We start from the raw sequence: 25,280 nt of genomic DNA on the forward strand, positions 1-25,280 counted from the left end.
CCCAGGAGTTTATTATACTTCTCATTAATTATTCAAATCACAGTGTGAAAATTGGACTTCGTGTAAAGTACAAAGCTGCCCTGCTGTCCTCTTGTCTCTTGCGCTCTGGGTTGTGCGCCAGTTTAGTGGTCTAGGGCAACTTGCTTAACATTTCTGGGCCTCAGTTTCCTCATCTGCAGTTTGATTATAATAATCCCTCAAACAGGAAATCTGTAGATTACTACTGTTAACTCACTTTGAAATTATATAGGCTTCTATTAGTTCCTGAGATGAACTGACTAAATCATAATGCGTATTATAACATAATAAACATAATCTATGAAAACATACACACACACACACACACACACACACACACACACACACACACACACACACAGAGCAAGAGAAAGTATGAATTAAGAGATAAAGAAGGGGCAAATCACAAATGAAGTTTTGCTTACAGCAACTTCGTCTCAGTAATTACGGATTCTGATTTCTCCCTTGTTGAATAAATTGTTATTTTGAAAATCATTTTATTTAATTTCAACCCCATAATTTTTAAAAATGCCTACTGAGGGTCTGTTTCTTACACAAAAACGCAACTGATGTTTAAGAAAAACTACAAAGATGATATAATAGGATATCTATTCGAAATAGTTCTCCTCTTTCCCTGACATAATTATTTAACCTGAATAATGACGAAATAAAACGTGGCAGTGTCTTGCTCACTGAAAACAACAGAGTTCCAGACTGTGTTTATTTGACCAGCTATTGGATGGAAGGAGGCTTCAGTGCAGCGTAGGAGACAGGGTGGTTTAAGAGTTAACTCATGCGAGCCACTGCCTAAGTGAAGCACGCGAGTGAATGTGAATGCAGGCAGCTTGGTGAGATCGTGGGCCGTGGGGTTAAGGCCCAGCAGGACCAGCAGCAGGAGAGGCAGCAGTGAAACCAGGCAAAGCATGGCTCAGAACACGCGGAGATGTCCAGAGAGGAAGCAAGGGTCTGGTAGAGCCGTCTTGACAACCACCATACTTTTGAGCAGAGGCCACAGGGCACTGTACCTGTAGATGCACATGACCGTGGAGCATGGGAGGATGTGAATGTTTATATATTTATAAATGCATGAGTTTGGAGGATGACAGTAGAGCACATCAGTTATGTCTGCTCTAAGGTGTGGTTGTAGCATCTCTCTCCCACAGTGATTACTGTCTAAGAGGAGCCTGGTCCACATGGAGTCAGGATGTATTTCACTGGGTGTTCATGTTCACCATCTATTTGTTCGTTCACTAGTCACCACGTTTTAAGGCCCTACCCTGTGATAGGCACCATCCAGGAAATGGTAGTATTGGTCACCAGCAGTCTTACCTGTGAACAGGATGTGTGTTTCAGCTCCTTTCACTTAAAGCACACACAGCTCCTCAAGTTCATCTTGTAAATAAATTGCGAGGCTGATGAGGTCTAGAAATGTGCTGGCTTTTTCTTGGAATGTTTTGGTAGCCTCTTTCTAGGCTTCTGGAATTTATCAGTAGAAGGGTGGTGCTCAGTGGGTAGGGTGAGTGTGATTTTGTCCTCCTGGGGGACATTTGATAATATCTGCAGACAATTTTGTCATCACTACTGGAGAAAGGATGTGCCAATACCATGTAGTAGGTGGAAGCCAGGGATGCTACTTATTATCTTACAATGCACAGGACAGACACCCAACAACGACTGTCCAGCCTAGGGAATTCCTGGTGGTCCAGTGGTTAGGACTCCGTGATTTCACTGTGAGGGCCTGAGTTCAATCCCTGGTTGGGGAACTAAGATCCCACAAGCCGCATGGTGGGGCAAAAATAATAATAATAAATTTAAAAAAATTTTTTTAATTTTAAAAATTTAAAAAAAAAGATTGTCCAAGGAATAGATATGCAGACGTAGAGAATGGACTTGAGGACACAGGGAGGGGGAAGGGTAAGCTGGGACGAAGTGAGAGGGTAGCATTGACATATATACACTACCAAATGTAAAATAGATAGCTAGTGGGAAGCAGCTGCGTAGCACAGGGAGATCAGCTCGGTGCTTTGTGACCACCTAGAGGGGTGGGATAGGGAGGGTGGGAGGGAGGGAGACGCAAGAGGGAGGGGATATGGGGATATATGTATATGTGTAGCTGATTCACTTTGTTATATAGCAGAAACTAACACACTGTTGTAAAGCAGTTATACTCCAATAAAGATGTTTAAAAAAATAAGATAAAATAAAGTAAAATAAAATAATTTAAAAACAGATTGTCCAGCTCAAAATGTCAACAGTGCTGAGGCAGAGACCCCTGATGTAGAAGACTGGCATCCAGTTGCCCATTCCACATAAGCCATGACCTGCCAAGGGTGACATTGCATGTGGCAAGGACTCCCTGTGCAGCACCAATCTTCTTATAGAGTCTCAGCGTATGGGGAGTGGGGAGAAGTGGGTCATTTAGGGACCATGTGTAAGTCTACCAGAGAAGAGAGTAAATGGCGCTGGGGTTCTTCTTCCTCCTTATCCCAGCATTTCCCTGCTGGTCACATCAGGTTATGATGTAAGCAAGGGGACTTTGAAAGGAGAAGTCATCTCAGAAGATATACTTGAAAGCTGACAGGTGTGTGCAGAGGGAAGGACTCTCCTATCACTTAACCTTGAAAAGGGCCTGGGTTGGGGGCAGGGTGGTAGCTTTCCTGTGTCTATGAAACATAGTCCTTGTAGGATACCAGCTTTCTGAATCATTTACCCTCCCTGCCAGCAACTTGAGGTTTTTCCTCAGCCAGAGCTTGGGTTCTGGGCTGGCTGAACTGATTTAGCATGCTTTTGTGGAGGGGATGACAGAAAGAAAGAGATTACGAGAGTAACACACTCAACACAAATATGTGGGTTTAGGGAAGCAAATTGACTCTACCTGCTTCCCCTGATGAGACAGATGCTGTCTGTGATCATGCATAGATACAGGCTCCACTGACACCAGTGACCAAAGCTTTTCTCTCACTGGGTTCTGGGATGATGTGGATTTATACCACCATCTGAAACACTCATTTTAAATGACCTTTCAATGAGAAGTGTTTTGGAGAGCACGAGAATAGAATAGGAAGATGCTACAATTTCTAGGTTAATGCTAAACAGTGCTTGATCCAGTTGCCATGCCCAGTCCCCCTACGATAATATTAACTAGATAATACTTCCAGCTTAAATGGGCCAAGCTTTTGCTGTTTTGTGCGGACTGCAGATTCCTTGAGAGCCCTTAGTCTGCCTTTCTCTTCGGGCTTGCACCTCCCCTTGGTCCTGTGTGCACCTTACATTTTGAGGCATTCGTTTGGAGGCTTTATTTGAAGCCTTTCTCAGATATCCTTAGGGCACCTTTTGCCTCCTAGGAGTTGATTTTTGCCCCTTAAGAGGCGTCTCCACGGGATCAGTGGCATGCATAGACTTTCTTTTTGCTTTTAGAACAGTGGTGGTTTTCATCTACAAGATTGTTCTCCCACTTGGGGCAGTCTGCCCCGCAGCAAACAGATGTTCACATCCAGATCTCCCCTCTAGATGAATAAAATCCTCCCAGAGGCTACTGCTGGCTGGAAGAAATTCTTTTGTGCGTCTATAAAGCATAAGTGAGCCCTAAGCAACCACCTTTGATGTATATTTTGTGATTGGGGAAGGAAAAAAATTTTTAAGACATCTTCATCTGCCAAACTCTTACACATGAGAATTTCTGTTGACTGAAGCCTTTATCCACTGTGAGCCTTGACCTCTCCCATTAAGCAAAGGGTTAGATTGAGGTGTTTTTTTGTTTGTTTGTTGTTATACGGCTCTTCAATTTTATTCTCTGTGCTGTTTGGGCATAATACTTGCTCAGCAAAATGGGTGTGATAACTGTCTTCCAAATCCCCATCTTGTTTGGTTTGCTGAGACAGTTTTCATCCAAGCATAAAATACTTTGTTCAAAGAGTCACAGTTCAAAAGGTGGAAGTTTAAGTCTGTGGGCATGCTAAAAATGAAATGAGAATACTTATGTTTTGGAGGACATTAGTTTTGCCTCACTACCTTGGATTCCCATCTTTCATAAGATCTAAGATCAATGTACTTTAGGGTACCAACATTTTTCGTAATTGCCTAATGCATTAACATCCTTCAATACCAAGTATTAACTTTGACTGTGAGATCACTAAACCGTATAATGATTTTGAACATGGAATAATAACTTGACTTTTGAGGACCACTGAAGCTAAGAGCAAACTTTTGAGACAATGACATACCCTTAAACACAAATTTAATCCTGGAATCTAATAATAAAATGTTTCTTGAGCCATATTTATGGAAATCTGATAACTTAGTTTCTATATTCAATTATGATACTAATTTAGTCATAAAGACACAAAGCACAGTGAGTGGGCAATCTGATTTTAACTCTTCACCTACAAAATGGTCATAAGCCTAATATTTAATTTTCCCCGTGTCAGGAGAGGAAAAGTCTAGGAATGTTACCTTCTGTAAAAGAAAAAACAAAATTTTCATCGCTGCGGAGAAGGATTTATACCTGAAATCTTTGGAGAACAATGAGAACCAGAAGATTTTTCTTTTTTTTTTTTTTTTTTTTCTCTTGCAAATCCAGATCACACTACTGATTACTGACATTCATTGCTGAAGGCAGTACTCTGTATTCAATAAATTAAGCTTTTATTTCAGAGTCCAACAAAATAATTGACCTCAAAAAGAAGATAAATGAATAGGCTATCCTGAGCTGGTGATGAAAATCTACTTTCCAGTCTCATTATATTAGTATTTTTCAATTCGGTGATTTTTCCATTCTTTCATAGTTTCTTTCACAATTATAACACCTTTCACTCTGCTCCTATATGAACAAGGCCAAGCTATTTTCATCCTTGGTTTCAAGACTGAAAGGTTTTACTATGCTATTTTTATGCTTTGTTATTAATATTAATAATTTAATATAGTTTCCATTTTAGGATAAGTTACTAGTAAATTTCTGAAAAACTTCTGAAATGTTTCTTATTTCATAAAATCATAAATAACATAGACATATAGCATATATAAATATTTTGATTAATTAATCCTTTGACAGTTTTGAACATTTTTGCCCTAAGTGATTTTCCTTAATGAATCCTCGAAGATTAGGGAGGTTTAAAACTATTTAGAAGCAGAAACTAACACACCATTGTAAAGCAATTATACCCCAATAAAGATGTTAAAAAAAAAAAAAACTATTTAGCCTGATTTTTACATTTGGAAAAAATTAAAATAAGAACTATTTGGTGTCTTGAACAAGATTACACAGGGGTGATAAGCCATGACTTTCAGATAATCCCTCAGTTTTTGCTACCAGTGTAGCAACATAATTTCTGTATTTAAGAAAAAAAAAAGTATTCTTTCGTAGTAAGAGGATAAACATTGAACAGAGTCCTTTTTAAGATTTAGTGTATTGGTTTTATTTGAAAACAAATACAAAATAATCACCATTATAGACACCATTTTATCAAGACAGTGATTCAATGCTATATTATTTGGAATTGAAGTAGCTAAATCAAGTGCTTCTTCAGGCACCTTCTGATAAAGACAAAATTAGGTGTAGCTTCCATAGAATTCATAGAGACAGTCATTGCTCTTTCTCTTCTGCATCTCAGGAAAAGAATCCCACAAGCCCCTAGAAAAAAGAAGAGGTTTTTATTTGATTCCTAACTGAGAGGGGCCGTAGCTTCTGGGAATAAAAGGGAACTGTAGGAGGTAAAGCAGAATTACTCTGTTGTTGGTAACTTGGATTTACAGACTCAGAAGAATGATCTTTCCATAGCCTTTTTCCCACCCCCAGTCACATTCTCTGAATGGGATAAAACTTGAGCTTGCTCTACCCAGGCTCATTTGTGCAAATGGATAAGTATCATACACATATGCACTGCGTCTTGAGGGAGACTAATATGAGGACCTACCAGTACCCAGGGACGTTGTTTTTGCCATCCTATTTTTTTGCCTACTACTCCTCCCAGAAACACTCAAGTGCTACTGCAGGATGGAAGAGGTCATTTCTTGGTAGACACTTTTTCATTTAGAACCTCTTGACCAGAAAGCCCAAATGCCTATATTTTATTCAAGTGCTATAAAATGATAGTGATAGCATATGATGATAATGCATGGTACTTCATAACGTTCTTATGCATTATGGCAGCCTAAATTATGTTTACTATAGCCTTGGCTTTAAGTGCATTTAATTGCATTATGAATCTCTAAACACTGATAATTGATTGCTATATATAGCAACTACAAAGAGTCCAGATATTACATTAATTTGAATATCCCATTTATGAACTTTTCCAAATAAAAGCAATTTAATTGAATTTGGTGGTAGAACAGATTTGTAAATAGACTGGAGCAAATGTTTTTATCACTTACGCATTTATTATTATATTAATGACAATACTTAGCCACATATTCTGATTTCAGTTAATATGAAACCATAGGATTTTCTAAAATTAACAATAAATGGAAATATAATTGAACCTTTTTGGAGGAGTATTAAATGGTAAATTCCTAATGTTAATGGATGTTCTTTCAGACAGAATCCCATGATCTTCTGTTTTCTTTGACTCAGAGAAGATCACAGATGTAGGTCAAATCTCACTTAAAATACTATCAGTTCATTGATACCTTAATCACAGGATACATTTTTTTTCTGTGAAAATAACCATTAGAAGCAGTTGTTTTTAAGGTAAGTAGATGTCTTGGACTTCCTAGATCTTGCTAATTTATGACTGCTTACTTGTTTTATCTGCAGAATTTTTCCGAGAGCTTCTGGAAAATGCAGAGAAGTCACTAAATGATATGTTTGTACGGACCTATGGCATGCTGTACATGCAGAATTCGGAAGTGTTCCAGGACCTCTTCACAGAGCTAAAAAGATACTACACTGGGGGCAATGTGAATCTGGAGGAGATGCTCAATGACTTCTGGGCTCGGCTCCTGGAACGAATGTTTCAGCTGATCAACCCACAGTATCACTTCAGCGAGGACTACTTGGAGTGCGTGAGCAAATACACAGACCAGCTGAAGCCATTCGGAGATGTTCCCCGGAAGCTGAAAATTCAGGTCACTCGCGCCTTCATTGCTGCTCGGACATTTGTCCAGGGGCTGACCGTGGGCAGAGAAGTTGCAAATCGAGTTTCCAAGGTAATTGAAAATCTACTGTCTTTCTAATTGGCCTTTCTCCTTTTTTGTTTGTTTGTTTGTTTTTAAAACCAATGTTTAAAAAAGAAATTCAAGGTAAAAGTTCTCACATACAGTGGTTCTTGCTCTTAGAGAAATCAGTTAAATGTTAAAGCTTAATTCTTTGTGTGAGAGAAGCCAGGATTTCAAGCCATTGCGTGTGGTTTGAAACATAATGTCAATATTTATCAGCAATTCAGCAGAGAAGCTTTTATCAAAAAATGCGCGAAAACAGGTGTCTTGTAACCATGACCACCTGGCATTTCTGATCAGTTTTAAGGATGATAAATACTCATGAAGCAGTCCATCCGGAGGTTATAATCCTCTAGGAAGTCCCAGGGAGACAGTCTTATGGCGCTGGCAAGTGGAGGCAAGTTGTTGCTCCGAACACCAGCACCTGGCATTTCTTCTTCTTCATCACCCTTGTCAAAGCGGCCGAATTCCTTACTAGTAAAAGAAGAGCTGACACCTGTAGAACTGGACTAGGGACGACTAATGAACGCAAAGTGTAGAATCTGGCGGCGAATTCTTTTTGTTATCCATTATCTTTGCAATTCAATGCCGTGTATTGCGTTGGGCTTATGAGAAAGATAAATCACTAACACACGTCTGTGCCGTTCCTTGAGGATGTCTCTAAACCTTTACTGCACGGGTTTTTTTTTTTCCACTGCTGTTTTTAAAACATTGAGTGTTCCCTTTGTAGAGGATATATGCCTTCGTTTAAATTCTTCCTTGACATTCAACTGCTCTTATGAGATGAGCTTGCCCATTTATGAGGGCAGTCCAACAAGTAAACTGAAAGATGATTACTTTAAGAGGTAAAGTTAAAACAATAGATAACAGAAGTCTGGTATTATGTCACCCCAAGAAGGTCATGTTTGTACAAAGATTATTGATAAATATTACTTTCTTACTGCAGGGTCGTGCCAAAGAGCCATATATTTTTTATAACTATTAGTACCATCCTGGCATGTTTCTTTTTTCCCCACTTTAATCTCCTCAGTATTTACATCTTGGTATCAAGATGTATATACCCTTAAAAATGTTTCTCTGTGGCTCTGTTTGTAAAATTCATAGCAATCCATTTTTTTAATTATCAATTCTTAAAAAGTTTACTTGAGCATATGGAAAGATTATTTGGAAGAACGCTTTGATGAGGATAAACACAAGGGATTTAATAATATAAAGGGCCTATAACTTTGATGTTAAAAACAATTTTTTTATTGAAAATCAACAATATTCTAGATACCAAAGGAAATAGAACCCCAAAAGTGGATTAATAAGGAGTTGGCCAGGTGGAGTAATAAGAGGAAATATGATTATCTGGGAAAGTCTGTGAAATATAGATAGATATAAGAAATAAATATATATTCCATATATTCTTGAGAGATAGATTTTGTTTAAAAAAAAGCTTAGTCACAGTGACTTCAAATTGAAGTCTTTGCTTTTATTGAAGAATGAGAAACGTGAGGTAAGAAATTCAAGGCACGGATTAATATATGCAATATTCCTGATTGTTTATGTAGAATCTGCCTGAGTGTGAATAATGATTAGGTGCATATATTTTGGTCTGGGGAGGTCTCAGTGAGGTAAGAGAATATTTTCTATCAAAGCATCTAAAAAGCCAGAGGAGAGGTTGCTGCTGACTGACTGACTGTCTCTCCTGTATCTCAGAGGATGGCATTAACAACAGCCCGGAAATGGTACCTCCCCTTTGTCATTCCCTGACTGTCTTATTCTGAGGTCTTTGTGTACCAAAATCTAACGTGTCCAGCTTCATGGTAAAGGTTGATATCATGGACCAACCATCAGTAGAGTACAACCTTTAGTTTTTTACCAGATGTGAGGAGAGATATACTCAGCAACCCTGAGATCTTTCTTCCCTTGATTTCTTCATGACCAACATTCATTTGCAGAACAGCTGCTGTGGGTTTGCTATGTAGTTTGTGGTCGTGTAACTATGAATGTTTACTGTTCTATGCAGATATTAGCTTTTCTGACCTGAGTTTCATTAGCCCTAACCTACTCAAATCATAAATCCCATGCTGACATCTGGTCACTGCCTTCTAGTGGGTGGATGGATGGATGGGTGGATGGATGGATGGAGAGAGAGAGAGAGAGAGAGTTGGATGTGGATATATAGCCTTGGTTTAAAAGAAGAAGCTAAGCAATTTTTCCTCAAATAATTTACGACTCAGGGATTTAAGTATTTTATCAGTGAACTTTCTCACCTAATGATTACCAGATGGTCTGTAGCTGAATAAATCAGATACAGATCTGCTAGTGCCATTTGGGTGCTTATGACGATGACTTACGGCACCCAAACCATTCTCTGTGATAAGAATAAAATATTACAAGACTAACTATATTAAGAGGAGAAGGAAGAATTGTGTTGGACGTTTAGCCCTTCATATATCAGAAGTTTCCCTGTCATCTGTTAACTGAGTGAGTTAGAGTTTGTGAAATGACTGCAGAAGAGTTAAGGAATTCAAGGCAAAATTCCCAAATAGTGATCCACAAACTTCCTTATCTCCTGCACCTTGACTTGGGGGATATTTTTTTCCTTCAGTTTCTCTCTTCTCTTGCAGTGGCTTCTTAAATCTAGGAAGGCATCATCATTAATAGCTTCTAATTAACTGTTTTGACGGGAAAATTTAGCTCTTTGGCAAAACACAGCAGTTTGACACAAATGTTTTGACACAACGTTTGGGGAATTTCCTTACCAGAAAAATGGAGGACTAATTTGTCAACGTCAACATAACTATTTTTAAAACTTACTCTTGCCATCTCAGATACGAACATTGTCTTTTTCCAGGCTTTGGATGGAGCAAGTTAATTTTAAATAACGATTTGAAAATACCTGTGCTATTGAATACATGCATATCTTAAAATTGCAACTCTACCCCTGGACATACTGCTTCACATGTGTACAAATATATGTGTAGGATTCATAGTAGCCTTTTTACAATAACATAAAAAGTAGAAATATCACAAATAGCCCATCTGCATAAATGGTGATCTCTTCACACCATGAAATCCTATGCAGCATTGAAAATAAGTGAATTCTAGCCACAGGGATGGATGAATCAATTGCAGAAATCTCATTTTGAGATTAAAAAAATAAATAAAATCACCAAAGAATATATACCATTTATATAAAGTTGAAAAATGTAAAACTAAGCAATACATCATTTAGGAATTAAAATACAATATATGTGGTAAAACTCTGAAGAAAACTTTAAAATATTAAACACAAACATCAGATGGTAATTACCTCTAAGGATTAGGTTTGGAGGTATTATAAAGGAGAGATATTCAGAGGTTTCCACAGTTATCAATAACATACTGTTTCTTAAGCTCTGTGCTGTGTGTGTGTGTGCAGGTTTAAAATTTTTTTAATGAAAGAGATTAAAATGGGAGAGACTTCACCGTTGTTCATCTATGATTCTTTCCATCTCTGTAGATATGATCAAGTCCCTGAGCTAGCCTCAGTGATTTATCAGACTCACTGCTGTTTGTGGATTTGACCATTTACTTTCCATGTTCCATCCTGTACTAAATGATACCAAGTAGGCATGGGAGACAAAGCTCTAAAATGAACATAAAAGCACATTTTGATAATATAGTGGTCTTGAGAGAAAGGATTCAGGCTATTTTCTTTAGCACGGTCCCTTTTTTAAAGCACCACCTTTACCCCCCTATATATACCCATTCGTGAATGGGAACTTGGGTGCCAGCAGTCCCTCTGAGGCTTGCCTAGCACTGTGACGAACAGAAAGAAGGCTGAGTAGAGATAGTAACAGTTGTCTGCTTAGACTGAGCCTCCATTTTTCATCATGAAGGCAAGTGACTTAAGTGTCTTCACTGGTCCATCTTGATTCCATTTAAACGAAGAAGACATGACTTTCATATCTTTTTGCTTTAATAAAAGTGACTTCTATGAGGAAAATCTGTAAATTGTGTCAGTAGCAACCACTTCAACTATGAAAATCATGTCATGGATTCATTCCAGACAAATTAGGTAGGTAATGGAATTGGAATCCATAGAACCTGAACTATTGCCAAATACTGTCATTTATCTCTATCTATGTATCTATCTATCTGTCTGTCTAACTATTTTCTGTCTATTTTCTTATCTTAATTATTTCTGCCTTGTGGGTCGTGACTTTGAAAAGAATGTCTGGCTTTCGTAAGACCAGAATATTTGTATCAACAGTCACCTGCCTATGTCTGCTACCCATAATAGTATCTTTGCATGGAGAGCCTCTTAACTGGTCTATCCAGCTGAGTAAACAGTCTCGAATTAACAGTGTGTGCCTAGAAAGCAATAAGCAGAGAGTCAATTTTCAATAAATGTAGTTGATAAATTATGAGGCTGAAAAAATTTATCATCAAATTTGATGAAATGAAGCCTATGAAATACATCCATTCAGAACATTCTCTGATCAAAATGGAAAACCATTCTGAAGAATTTGCCATGGATATAGTTTACAAGGGAAATGGTATTCTATTTAGCTGTTTGCTTCTGAGATAGAATTTAATATATAAACGAAGACCACCTGTTGTACCTGTCACCTGAATGATCTGTTTTGCTCCTTCTGTGGTGATCTTTTTTTTTTGTGGTGATCTTTTGATTGGAGTTAATTTTTTTAGAGTCATCCAGAAATGAAAAAGGCCATGAAGAGGCCTTAGGTGAATGAAAGGTTTTTTATTTCTTTTGTGGTCAGTGTATTCTCTTCTGTAATTGATGATTATCCAGTGTAGGTTAGTTCAATAACATACAATGTTAGGAAGAATAGGTAAACCTTTTGAAATAATCAATAATACGTTTACAACTTTTAAGTCAGCATAAATAAAATATGCTTGCTGTTTTATGATGATGGTGTGGACATTATATTTAGAAAGCACTTTGCCATCAATAAATAATATCATGATAAAAAATAGTAACAAAATAACATTAGTACAAGAGGCCAAAACAGCAAAAATAGCTTATTAATATAATTCATTGGAAACGTATGAATTTTACCATGGTCCAGATGCAGTGATAAGCCCTGGAAATCACAAGAGTGTGAGGAAGTCCAGGTTTCAGCGGAAGAAAAGAGCCTCTACCCTGAAGAGTAGCATATGGTGTTCTACAGAGGACTCCAGAGAACTAAGAGCTGAGGTCCCATTTTGATGCAAAAAATTTGGTTACTTTGATTAAAACAATGAATGAAATCTTTGTTACTAATTTTAAGTTCTTTTGCAGAATGCCTAGCTTTGGTGTGTAATTTTGGAAAATAGTTAAGAGAGTGAAAATTGAGGAGAATGAAGCCATTTATTTCCAGTGCATTAAAAGCTATTTGTGTATCCTTTCTTTTTAGTCTTTTTGTAGCTTGTGTCTGTTTCTAATAACCTATGCCTGTTAGGCTATTTTATTTAAAATTATACTATCTTTTGGAATTCCATTAAAATGAGTACATTTCTCCCCATTGAACCTAGGTTTGAAGTTTCATTCATAATGAAAGGAGAAGGTAAGGGGTATGTCAATGTAACATAGCTGGAACAAGTTTGGGAACCACAGTTATGAACATACCTAACAGGTGTAATCTTTCTGTCCCCTACAGTCCAAGATGGGTGGTTATAATAGCTCAACAGTCATTTGATCCAAATGTGGATTTTTGTAAAAGTGGAGCCATTGTGGCAGTTTAGCTCATGCCTCATCAATAAGCATTACTTCCGTGTGTTTTATACGTCAAGTACTGTTGATAAGTTCTTAAGATACAAAGACTAAGCAAATTAAAGTACTTGCAAGTACTAATTGGGAGAGAGACAGAAACAAATAATGTCAGTATCTAATGTGAGCATTCTGCAATAGATGTTTTGGGAACAGATAGAGGCACCTAGCTTAACCTTGGAGTGCAGGGAAACTTTCAGGGATATAGATGCTGAATGATGTGTTGAAGGATGCCTGGGCATTGGGACAGATGATGAGGGCACCTGGCATAGGGGAGGGTGCTTCAGACAGAGGCAACAACTCAGCAGAAGCACAGCGTGAAACCACAGATGTGTGCAGGGAGCTACAAGCGTGTGGTATTCCTGAGGCATGAAGTACAAGGCAGTGAACAGGCAGAGATAAGACTGGAAAACCTAAAGGAACCCTTGAATAAAAACTGCCTATTTCGCTAATGATTTTGTGCTTGTCTATTTTGCCTGCATAATTCAAAAGTAACCTTTCTTTTTTGTATTGAAGTATAGTCAATTTGCAATGTTGTGTTAGTTTCAAGTGTACAGCAAAGTGATTTAGTTATACATACATACATATATATTCTTTTTCAGATTCTTTTCCATTATAGGTTATTACGATATTAAGTAAAGTTCCCTGTACTACACAGTAGGTCTTTGTTACCTATTTTATATATAGGAGCGTGCATATGTTAATGCCAAACTCTTAATTTATCACCCCCCCACTCTCCCCTTTGGTAACCATAAGTTTGTTTTCTATGTCTGTGAGTCTATTTCTGTTTTGTAAATAAGTTCATTTTTATCATTTTTTTAGATTCTACATATAAGTAATACCATATGATGTCTGTCTTTCTTTGCTTACAAGCATTCCACTACATTTGAGAGGCAAATGTGCTGAGTACCAGCTATTCGCTGGGCATTGTTCTGTAAGAAACGGGAAATAACAATGAACAGCATTGTCCTTGAGGAAATCACAGTCTATCCAAAAGAGATAGAGGTGTAAAAGTTTCAGTGCGGCACAGGGGATCAGGATGAAGATAGAAGTGTGGGTAAAATGCTATGTGAATCAAGAGAAATGCATGCTTCCCTTTGCCTTGGGAAATTGGAAAAGGCACCTTAGAGTAGGTTATAGTCAGACTTGGACTTACAGAATGAATAGGGTCTTACAGAAGAAGAAAAGATCTAGGGCTTTCTTGCCAGGGACCCAGCAGGTTCAAAGCCATGAGCCACGGAAGGTCCTGTTTTTGTGGAGATGAGGCCAGGAGGTGGATCTGGATCGTATTATTTGAGCTTTATATTTCAAGCTAAGGAATTTGAAGGACACTGCATAGGCCAAGAGGTGACAGCTAAGATTTTTCAAAAGGCAAATATGTGGTCAGATTTTTACTTGTGAAAGATCGTTCATGGAGATGATAAACTGGAGTGGGGGAAACTGATGGTGGGTGCAGGGGTGGAAACTATTGTCATTGCCCAGGTGAGCGCTGATGAGACCTGAGTCCAAGCAGGTGGAGTGGAGTGGAGCGTGCATCTGGAGGAACAAAGGAACAAACAGGCAGGGTATAAATACGGTGTGTCTTCTCAGATTGTTCCCCCAGCACCAAGCACATTTCCTGGCATGCTGTTTGTTCCCATTTAGTAACAGTTGTCTGCCTGCTGACTGGTTTGAGGAGCACCAACACAGAAATGTTTGCTGGCAAAGGACAGTAACATTTAGCTGGAGAAAAGAGAGAACGGGATCAGATGAAACATCAGGGAGTATAAATATTTAAAGAGGATACAGTAGGGCTTCCCTGGTGGCGCAGTGGTTGAGAGTCCGCCTGCCGATGCAGGGGACACGGGTTCGTGCCCCGGTCCGGGAAGATCCCACGTGCCACGGAGCGGCTGGGCCCGTGAGCCATGGCCGCTGAGCCTGCGCGTCCGGAGCCTGTTGCTCCACAACGGGAGAGGCCGCAGCAGTGAGAGGCCCGCGTACCGCAAACAAAAAAAAAAAAAAGAGGATACAGTAAAGGAAGACAAATGACCCAAAGCATATTGTTCTGAAAGTAGAGGGAGAGAGGCACTCAAGAAATAGGGTAATCAACAGCATCAAATGTCGTGGACAGTCAAATGGGAGGGGCAGAGAACATAGACCTTTGATTTGGCCGTAAGGATGCTACTAACTTTAGCAAGTGCAGTTTGACTAGAGTGGTTTTAATTGATTGAGAAGTTAACTCTTCTGCCCCTGTACTTTCTAGAACAGGCTGAACAAAGCATGGTCCATGGACTGGAGCCCATCCATGAGCAGACTGTTATGGTTCTGCAACAAGTACAAAAATTAAAGGCATTTAAAAAATCTTGATAGCAATTTCACATTGCCCCAACATCCAAGACCCCACCAGTTGACTCTTCTTAAATGTTGTTGAACTTGCACGGTGTGTCTCCTTGGCGTGAGGTGCGTCTTAGTTATGCTCTTGAGGATTAGATATCAGGTCGTGACATCCTGGGAAAAATCAAACAGCCAGCCAAAGCCTGTCCAGATCCTTTGAGCCTCAAACAGATAGTTTGAAATGTACTATTCCAGAACAGTACTAAGGATAGGAAAACAGTGAACGTAAATTGATTGATTCTGTTGGTGTGTTTGAGCTTTTTCCTTCCGTGTTCAGCCTCCCTTTACCCCTTTTTGTGCCTCCCTGCCCTAACTTTCTTCCCCTAGGGTGCTTTCTCTACGTTGCCAACCATGATGGGCTCTCATAAATCCACTTTGATTGGCATGTCTGCTGTTTGCCTGTGCCCTGCAAGTACAACAATTCCTCTGGGGCCATGGAAGACGTGGGTGACAAGCAGACGTCTTTGTTACTAATAGGGAACATCCACGGGTGAAGTGTGCCAATTAAGGTACAACACAAATAAAAAAGGACCAAGTTTAAAACTCTAGTGCTGTAACTCAAAGGATGCTGCTTCTAAAATGGCTTCATAAAGAAAAACGGACCTAACAGTTTATCCCAATGTCAGTGCTGACTCTGTTCTTGGATAATTATCTCTGAATGCATGTATGCTTTTTCTACCAGAAGGTTCTGTGAAACAAGGTTTGAACAATAGTCTTGCTGTAATTATTTTCACGTGCAAAAGCGCGTTCAGCGTGCTGACAGGAGGCGTTGCAGGCTGTGTGACATCATAGCTGAACTTGAAAGTTTGGAGGATTTTTCTTTTATTGTCCCATCTTCAGAGATTCAATGTTACAAGGACATTCCCTGAGGCAGTATCAGGCACTGAGGAGGTTTATGAGCCAAGATACACATCAAAAATAATTTTAATAAAGCTTGACAGATATATTGCATTAATAGTGCTGACAGAGAGGAGCAGTACTTATGTAGAGAGTATGACATGTTGGTATTTTTTTTTTAATTGAGGTATTAGGTCATACAGATTTTTGACTGTAAGAAAGACTGGGGGTATGTTATTACATACCATAGATTTTCTCCACTGTTATCTTTGTGATGACAAGCAAAGGTTATTCCCCTTCATGCATATGCTTTATACCTCTCCGTCTTTTTTTTTTGCGGTACGCAGGCCTCTCACCGTTGTGGCCTCTCCCATTGCGGAGCACAGGCTCCGGACGTGCAGGCTCAGCGGCCATGGCTCAGGGGCTCAGCCGCTCCGCTGCATGTGGGATCTTCACGGACCGGGGCACGAACCCGTGTCCCCTCCATCAGCAGGCAGACTCTCAACCACTGCGCCACCAGGGAAGCCCTATACCTCTCCGTCTTGATGAGTGATAGTCAGTGTAGACACAATGGGTCAATCCCAGACACCTAGAAAATAGTCATCATCCCAGACAATATCGACACTCTACATTTTCCTGTACCTAAATTGGATAACCAAGAGTGAAAATGGACAGTTTAGAGTGTCAGCAATTGGATAATGGTGGCTTTGACCTTTAGAGGTGAGTAAAACTGTAGATGCCCCAAGTTAACATCAGCTGACACTTAAGTGGCTGGCATAAACAGATTTTTAAAGATTCATTTTCATCCTTGCAGGAATATGCTGCATGTCAGAAGTGCCACTGTCATATTTAATACTCAGCAGATAGCAAGATTTTATATGGAAATGTAATCCTCTTCAGTTCATAATGTCTTAAGTCAGGAAGGCAAACTATCCTGTGTTCATCTTGTAGAGGATTTCGGCAATCAAAGAAGGTCATCCATTCAACATTTTAAACTTTCATAAATACAGTCATTACGGAAACATTATTATTCTGCATATCATTCTCATGGTAGGTATAAATATGAGTTTCTCCATAAAGAAATATGTCCGTTTATAAATAATGGGTGTTAAAACGTTCCTCGTTTGCTCTCAGCTTTCTAAAAACACATCCTCTTGCTAAAAATACTTCTAGATGCAAGGCAACATTTATTTCACTGTTTTTCAATGAAAGTGGGCTACATTTAGTCAGAAATAATAGGATTTGATACTGCTTTAAAAATTAGTAGAAGCCAAGCGCTCTGCGGAAGTCCTTTCCTCTTAGAGTTCTGTTGCTCAAGTTAAAGGCTGGGCCAAAGAGAATCCAACTGTGCTTGCAATAAAGTGTTTTATTGAAAAGACGAACCTTATGGTATCCTGCAGCATTTGTAGGCAGAAGATAACTGTATAAAATATTTATGTCAGTATTTCCATAAGGAATGAGAAATATCTATTTTGGAGTGGAGAAAAAAAAGTACCCTGGCATTTTGGCTGGGATAGCAGATAGAATACAGATTGAAAGTCTCTCTTGTTTCTTTTCTTTTTTTTAAAGTGTGAAAGTGATAGGGTTTTCCGTAGAAAGTCTGATATACCAATTGTTTAATAAATTATAAAGCCTTTGACTCTCAGCTATCCAGGGTCTCCCTCCTGATCAATTTATAGTTCATCACTTGTTTTGTGATTATGAGAAAAAGGGAATTGGGGAAATGAGATAATCTTGTAAATCACTCAAGCCAAATGAACATTTTTGTCCCTTCAAATTACCAAGAGGGTTCAGATAAAACTGTCACCCTAGCTTAAATCACCTGGATATGTACTTTTTGTTGGTGGTCAGAAAAATAGTATTTTCCAATGGTTTTTCTGACTATAAAATCAATATGTGCTCATCCAAAAAGAAAATGTGGAGAGTGCAGAAGAATACAAAGAAGAAAGCAAAGTAATCCTAAATTCCCACTAACCAGTGTCAAAATTTGCATTTCTAGTGTTTTTGTAGCTCTAAAATACTTTTATCTTACCTATTGCTAAATCATGGGGGATACTTAATACTGGGTCCTACTTTTTTCACCTCAATAGCATTTCTATTAAAAAAAATCTTACTTTTAAAGATTTATTTTACAATCTAAAGGATTTGCTTGCTGCCAGTATATCTGGGCATCTTTCACAGTAGTCATTCCCTGGACATTCTTTCTAAGAGAAGGAAACAACTGTAGTTTACATGTGTGCACACGTGGGTGTTTAACTCACTCTGCACTCTCAGTGCCAGCCTACTTGGGAGTTTTGTGACTCCCTTATCGTGTATTTCACTATTGAAATTTCTTGGTTGATTTATACGTACTCCAGACAGTTACAAGAATTAGAAGCAATTTTTTTGAGGGAACAAAGGTGTAGACATAAGGTAGAGGTAGGAATGAGGCTGATAGAAAAAAGTTTATTAGAACTCCCTGGCTAATACTTCCCATTGGGCCAAAAGTCACCATCAAAGGCAGACTGCAAACTGGCTTACAGACATGTTCATCTGGGCACACCTTTTTTTTTTTTTTTTTTTGCCATGCCATGCGGCTTATGGGCTCTTAGTTCCCCAGCGAGGGATTGAACCAGGGCCCTAGGCAGTGAAAGCACGGAGTCCTAACCACTGGACCGCCAGGAAATTCTCGGCACAACTTCTTTAAGAGTTTGAATGTTTTAAAATGGGGAGGATTGACATAAATTGTGGATTGCTGCAATTTCTGAAGATATGACCAACCTGGGCCTGTGTTCTGCATGGCAAAATCAGCTGGCGCTAAAGAATATTTACACGGAATTTGTTGTAGCTGGAGAATCCGTGCTGTGGTCTGACTTGGGTCTGATCACTCTTGTGGTTAGGTTGGCCTGATTCTGAAGTCAGCGTGGGCTGCCATCTATCACAGTGTTTGGCTCTTTTTATCACAACAGAGAAATTTTCTCTGTACCTGTGTGGTTTTTTTCGTTTTTTTTGTTTTGTTTTGTCTTGTTTTTATAAATTTATTTATTTTTGGCTGTGTTGTGTCTTCACAGTTGCATGCGGGCTTTCTCTAGTTGTGGCGAGCAGGGGCTACTCTTGGTTGCGGTGCACAGGCTTCTCATTTGCGGTGGCTTCTCTTATTGCAGAGCACGTACTCTAGGCGCGTGGGCTTCAGTAGTTGTGGTGCACGGGCTCAGTAGTTGTGGCTCGCAGGCTCTAGAGCACAAGCTCAGTAGTTGTGGTGCACGGGCTTAGTTGCTCCACAGCACGTGGGATCTTCCTGGACCAGGGCCCGGACCCGTGTCCCCTGCATTGGCAGGTGGATTCTCAACCACTGCGCCACCAGGGAAGCCCTGTACCTATGTCTTTACTAAAAGCAAAATAAGTGAAAGATGAATAGGGTCTTGTTTCAGGAAAAAATAGTAGGAAGCTTATTTTATTTTTTTGGAAGTATACAATATTCTAACTATTTAATATGCAACTAGTAACTATGATTCAAAAATACAGTCAATGAACTTCACCCATGGTTATTGACTCTGTAGCGTTTGAATTTGCAAACCTTCTTCTAAGCTTTCTATTAGCCATCACTATGAGCTAAACTTTATTCTTTAATCAAATAAAAGCAAACCAGCCACTAAAAAAAACCCTGCTATTCCTGACGTTGGGAATCAGAAAAGAATCCTCTCCTTTAACGTCTTCAGGAACGTTCTTATGAACACAGCTAGAAGTTTACTCCTGCTGAAATGGATCTTAGCAAGCAGAGGCCTAGAATTTTTCTGATCAGTGTCATCATAACATCATCACCATTATCAAGTTCACTTCCTGTCGAATGTAAATGGAATCTAACAGTTATTGAGTGCTTGCCAGCCCTGTAGTAAGTACTTTTCACACACTGGCATTTAATCCTTGCATTAAACCCGTGAGATAGGTATGGTTATTGCATTGCATTTATTGGGTAAGGAACTTGGGATTGAATGACAAGATACCTATGCTGTAAATCCACACTGCCTCTCCCAGTGCTGAGGCTTTTTTCTGAATACAGCAACCCGGTATAAAACTCCTTGGTCTACGGCAGTGCTGTCCAGTAGGAATAGGATGAAAATCAAATTCAGAATCTTCTGTAAGCACATTAACATAAAAAGAAACAGGTGAAACCAATTTTAACAATAAATTTTTAACCCAGTATATCCAAAATATTTTCATGTAAATTTATAATCAATGCAAAAATGATTAATGAGATATTTTAATTTTTTGTGTTAAGTCCAAATTTTGGCATGCATTTTATACTTATAGCAGGTGTCAGTTTGAGACTAGTCATATTTCGAATGCCAGGCTAGTGGCTGATGTAGGGGACGATTCATGTATAGTTTTAATGCATCCTCCTCCTATTTAAAGCAAAGAATGTTAGGAATTCACACCAGGAAGTCTAAACCCTTGTGGTTGATTATTCATACAGCTCCTCTGGTTATGAGGAAAATAGAGAAAGATTCTGTCTTTTCATAATGCATTTTGGGGCCTGACTGGAACTCTGACATAAATAACAAAGACATTTTATTGAGAGATTTGTTCTCAGTCCCTCAAAGGCTGGCTCTGTATGTGGTACTGCCGTGGCCCCTAAGTGTAATGAGTACCAGAAGATTGTCAGTCATCGTGCCTGAATTAATCTGCGGTTTTCAGTCTGCCCTGGGGAGGTGGAGGAGACTAATTAATGCAGGAGGTGGCAAGCATCTATGGATGTCAGCATCAGTAGTAAACAAAAGAAATAAATGCCCAACTATTATCACAGGGAGCTCTCTGAGATATTTAATTCTTGAAAAGGGGCCCTAATGCTCATAAAGGTGGCCCATCACTGGATTAAATGACTCAAAACCACATGACTAATTGGTGTCTAGATTTGAGAGGACTTCCACACTTTTTTTTGCCGGGGGGGGGGGGGGCTTGATAAAGAAGGTACTTTTCAGGTGAAAGCCCCTGAAATATTGGTTCTCGTAGATTTCTCATAAAAACATTTTAGGGCATAGTTTTTTTTTTTTTTAATTAACTGGGAAATTACAATTTTAGTCAGTTACTATTTGGGTGCACAAAGTGATGCCCTAGGGGTTGACAAAGTTGGCATTCATCCTCCCAAATGGTCTGTCACTGTCAGGGAAGAGCTTATCGAGAGAGGGATCCAACTCAATAATTCCTATTATGTAATTGATACTTTCCTCACCATGCCATGCTGCAAACTGTGATTTGTTAATGGTTTGTTTGTGATACAGAGAATCAGATCAACCTGGCACAGGCAACTGGCTCTGTGGCAGCTACCGTGTTCTGGATCCAGGCTCATCATACCGTAGTGCTAGAGAGCTGACTTTGACTTGCTTTATAATTCTATTCATTAAATTAATTTAAGGTATATAAACTGATTTATTGTGAGATTTAAATTCATTTTCCTCAAGAGAGCCCAGAATATTAGGTTAGCAGTTTTCTGAGCACAACTTTGACTCAGTTTCAGGGGACAGGTAATTTAATGTCAGCATCCCATAATTTTAGCTACACAATATCATTTTCTCTCGCCTTTTCACTACTGAGTCACAAATCTATTCGAAAGGGTACAAGTATGTCAGAGCATTTCCGGTGGAGAGAAAGTTCCTGGATGACTTCCGTCTCTCTGCAGCCTCAAATTCCTGGTCTTCATTCCAACATCTATAGTTGCATTTCTTTTTCGATACTCAGCGATCCCACAAACTCAGTATTTAAAACTGAGCTTAATAATTTGGAGCAGAACTCTGTAGCCTCTTGTAGGTCATTTTCTTTCTGCGTTGCTTCCTGTTTGTATTTCTCCCTTTCCATTGCCTCAGTTTCTGCTAAAATCTGAACTCCAATCACATCAAGTGCAGGCTACTGCCCACTCAAGGCAACTTCCCCAGACTTTAGGCTGCATCCCTTCTTTTGGGAATCCTAAGAACATTTCATCAGTGCCATTTTGATTAAGTCACTATCCTGTTCATAAATGCCAGCAGTAAGTGTCAATTTCTCCAATAACCTGGAATGTTTACTAGGTGCTTAGCTCTCTGCTAAGTGTAGACTTGACTGCCAGATCCTCTCATTCAACTTGCTGCCCTGTATCATTAGTCCCAATTCAATTTGTCTGAGCAAATGTATTCAAGCTTTGCCCCACATGAAAGTTTGGGTGACTTTCTCTGCCATTTTCCTTACTCGTCATGCCTTCCTCTCCCCTTCCCATCAAATGATCTCCCTTATTTCACTCAAAACTTGCTAAGACCTACTCATTGCCACTTCTGGTATCCCCAGGAAACTCCTTTCATCCATATCAGTTGTTTTTTTCTTTTACTCGCTTCTTTTCAGAACCTCTATTCTAAGCTTTTGTCATGTTCTGTGTAGAGTTCTACATATGTTGCTTCAAAGTTTCCATGACATTTTCCTGTGCCATGGGCCTTGTCAACCTGAATATTGTAACTTATCAAAAAAAGGAACATGCCTTCCATCTTTAATGCTCCTTAGAGCAAGCACTACTGCAATCTGGGTATGGTAGATGCTGAGTAAAGGTATTACTGCTGGTATATTACTCTTTTCCCTTCTTTAAGTCTTATCATGGTTGGAAGGGGTAATATCCATATGTCATAACATCTCCCACTTTATTGTAAATACTGCCCTGAATATTTCTGATTGTTTTAGAAAAGGATGTACTATGTAGTGCCTTCTAGAATTCTGCCACCTCTCCCCCCAAAATAAACTTAAATACTCAGTGCACGTGGTTACCCAACAGAACTATAGGTCCTTTTTATGCTTGTTGGGACATCCAGGTGGAAAGACATTGTAGACAGCTGAAATATTAATGACTGAATATAGGCTGAGAAGCCATGCATTCCCTTAGCTGTCGCCTAAATGATGTAGTACCTTGAGGTCTGTGGAAGAGCAATGAATCTTCCTTTGTATTCCAGATTGCCAGAATATCTGTATCATCTAGCTATGTGTAGATATAGCTATCTATACTGTTTCCATCCTTACTGGAGCAACTATTATTTTGCTCACATGTTTCCTTTACGTCTTAGAACTCACCTATCCAGAAGCGTACTGACACCATGATCACAATTTAGTTCAGTGAATTATTGGTGGAGAGAAGTGTGGTTTCATAGTCTTTAAGCATCAACATGGCAGATTTCCTTAAAAGTGGTTAAGTTGAAGCGAAAGATGTGCCAGCATGCTGAAATGCTGGGAATATTTCTTACTGTGAGTTATAAGAATTACTAAAGAGAAAGGAAGGAAATAAAGGGAAAATCCACTAATCTCTTTGGTAAAGTGCTCACACTGCGCATTTACAATTAAGCTGCTCTGATTTCTGTAATTAAAATAATTTCCTCTGAGAGGCCTTAATAGTTCATGCCCATGTGTAAAAAAATGCTGTTGTCATGAATGAACGATTGAAAGAAAGGTCTTATTCACATGTTTTTGTTCTCATGAGAAATCTTTGAAAACAAACCAGGCATGAAAAAGACAATCAGTAGGGTTAGCCCAGGGTTGTTTCAGCAATCCATGGGAGGTACCAGCTCATGCATGTATTCATCCGTTCATTCAGCAAACATTTACTGAGCACTAGCTCTTTGGCCAGTGCAATGGGTACAGTGATGAGTAAGACCTAGCCTTGCCCTAAAAGAACTCCCATTCCAGAGTGGGTACCAGACAGATGAATAGTAGAGGCCAATAAGTGCTAACCAGAGGTATGGGTGGGTGTAAGAATGGAAGTGTTCACCGATACAAGCCCATCCCTTGGAGACATCTACAGCCTTTTAAAAAAGGCCTTAGAGCATTTTATTTTGCCAGTCATGGATGGAATGACAACAGGGGCATACATTTTAACAGAGATATGAAAATTCAGTGTTTAATTATTGAGAAAATAAAATTGCACAAATAATTAGTATATATGTATTGATTAGGCATAAAGTATACGTTACTATTACTAGGAACATTTTATTGCATGTTACTATATACGTATATAATATGAATACATGTCATACCATAAACATAATATGAATAAAATGGGGGGAAAGTAAAGAGAGGAGAAACTTGATGTAATCCAGAGCTCACTAGACCAAGCATAGGACACAGCTGGAATTGAATTCTTACTTCGGCCCTAATTAGTTGTCTGAATTACTTCATTTCTTTCCTCCTTGGTGAAATGAATGGGAGAGACTAGACGAAATGCTTTACTGGGAGTGAAATTCCAAGAGTGGCAATTATTAAGGTCATCGATGTATGACCTAGGAAGTAAGATATATACTCAGGACTGCACATCTGGCTGACTAGATCTATGTGGGGAAAAGCTGGTCAAGTAATTCACTAGCAATTCATTGGAAAGTTTTAGGCCATGCCTTGTTTAGCATCCCCCTTAGTGGTTTTGAACGTGGCTTTGGAATTTATCTACTACTTCTGGTTGTCACTCTTGTGATTGGGCTCGTCTCTAATTTGGGGGTGACAGTTTATTGTTACAGTGCTAGTTTGTTGCTCTTTTCATAAATCACTTCAAATTCCAAAGACACTGTTGAGCAGCAGGTCACCTGAGTGCTTGGTGAGTCTCCGTGGGCCTCCTAGAACTGAACCTCTCCACTGGGCAGATTCAAGCACCTACATCTACTATGCTGCATTTTCTTCCACAACTCATAATTTTAATTTTGGCATTCAAGATATATTTGGTGTTAATGTGTATTACTGCCAAAGATAATGGGTGCCCTGCTGGAGAGATGGCATTTTCACTGTTCTCTATTAAACCCCACACTTGATTGGCAGGTGTGTCCTAGAAAAATTGGCGTAACACCTTGTTAGAGGGCACAGTGCCATCTAACAGTCCGGAGGAAGTTAGGCTGAAAAGTGGTCATAAGTGAAGTCAGCTGGGAGTGTTCAAGAATGAATTTTTCAAGCTCTCCGGAGTAGAGGGAAGTAAATACTCTTATGAAAATCTTTTTCTTCTTTTATGCAAAAGTTTCCACTGACGATAACTTCGGGGATATCTCAGGAAGATTGGAAGACTCTTTGGCTAACTTCGAAGAATGATATTTAAAATTTAATTGTATGATAAAGTTGCATAATGGCCTGATGTTTGTATTTACTCTACTGTTTGTTAAATCAATATGCAGGTGATTTTAATGCATCAAAC

The 25,280-nt window shown here is 39.0% G+C and overlaps 1 protein-coding gene across 2 annotated transcripts in view; it reads left to right on the plus strand.

Annotated features, from left to right (window-relative positions):
- Positions 1-25,280, plus strand: part of GPC6 (glypican 6) — a gene marked incomplete at its 3' end in the record, with an annotated part of 1,078,508 nt that overhangs the window by 532,561 nt on the left and 520,667 nt on the right. For both annotated transcript variants that reach the window (XM_082859519.1, XM_082859520.1), the window contains exon 3: positions 6,773-7,164. In XM_082859519.1, the coding sequence (XP_082715645.1) occupies positions 6,773-7,164 (392 nt within the window). The remainder of the gene's footprint in view (positions 1-6,772; positions 7,165-25,280) is intronic.

This window comes from Leucopleurus acutus (genome assembly GCF_964270905.1).
Source record: "Leucopleurus acutus genome assembly, chromosome: 18".
Lineage (NCBI taxonomy): Eukaryota > Metazoa > Chordata > Mammalia > Artiodactyla > Delphinidae > Leucopleurus > Leucopleurus acutus.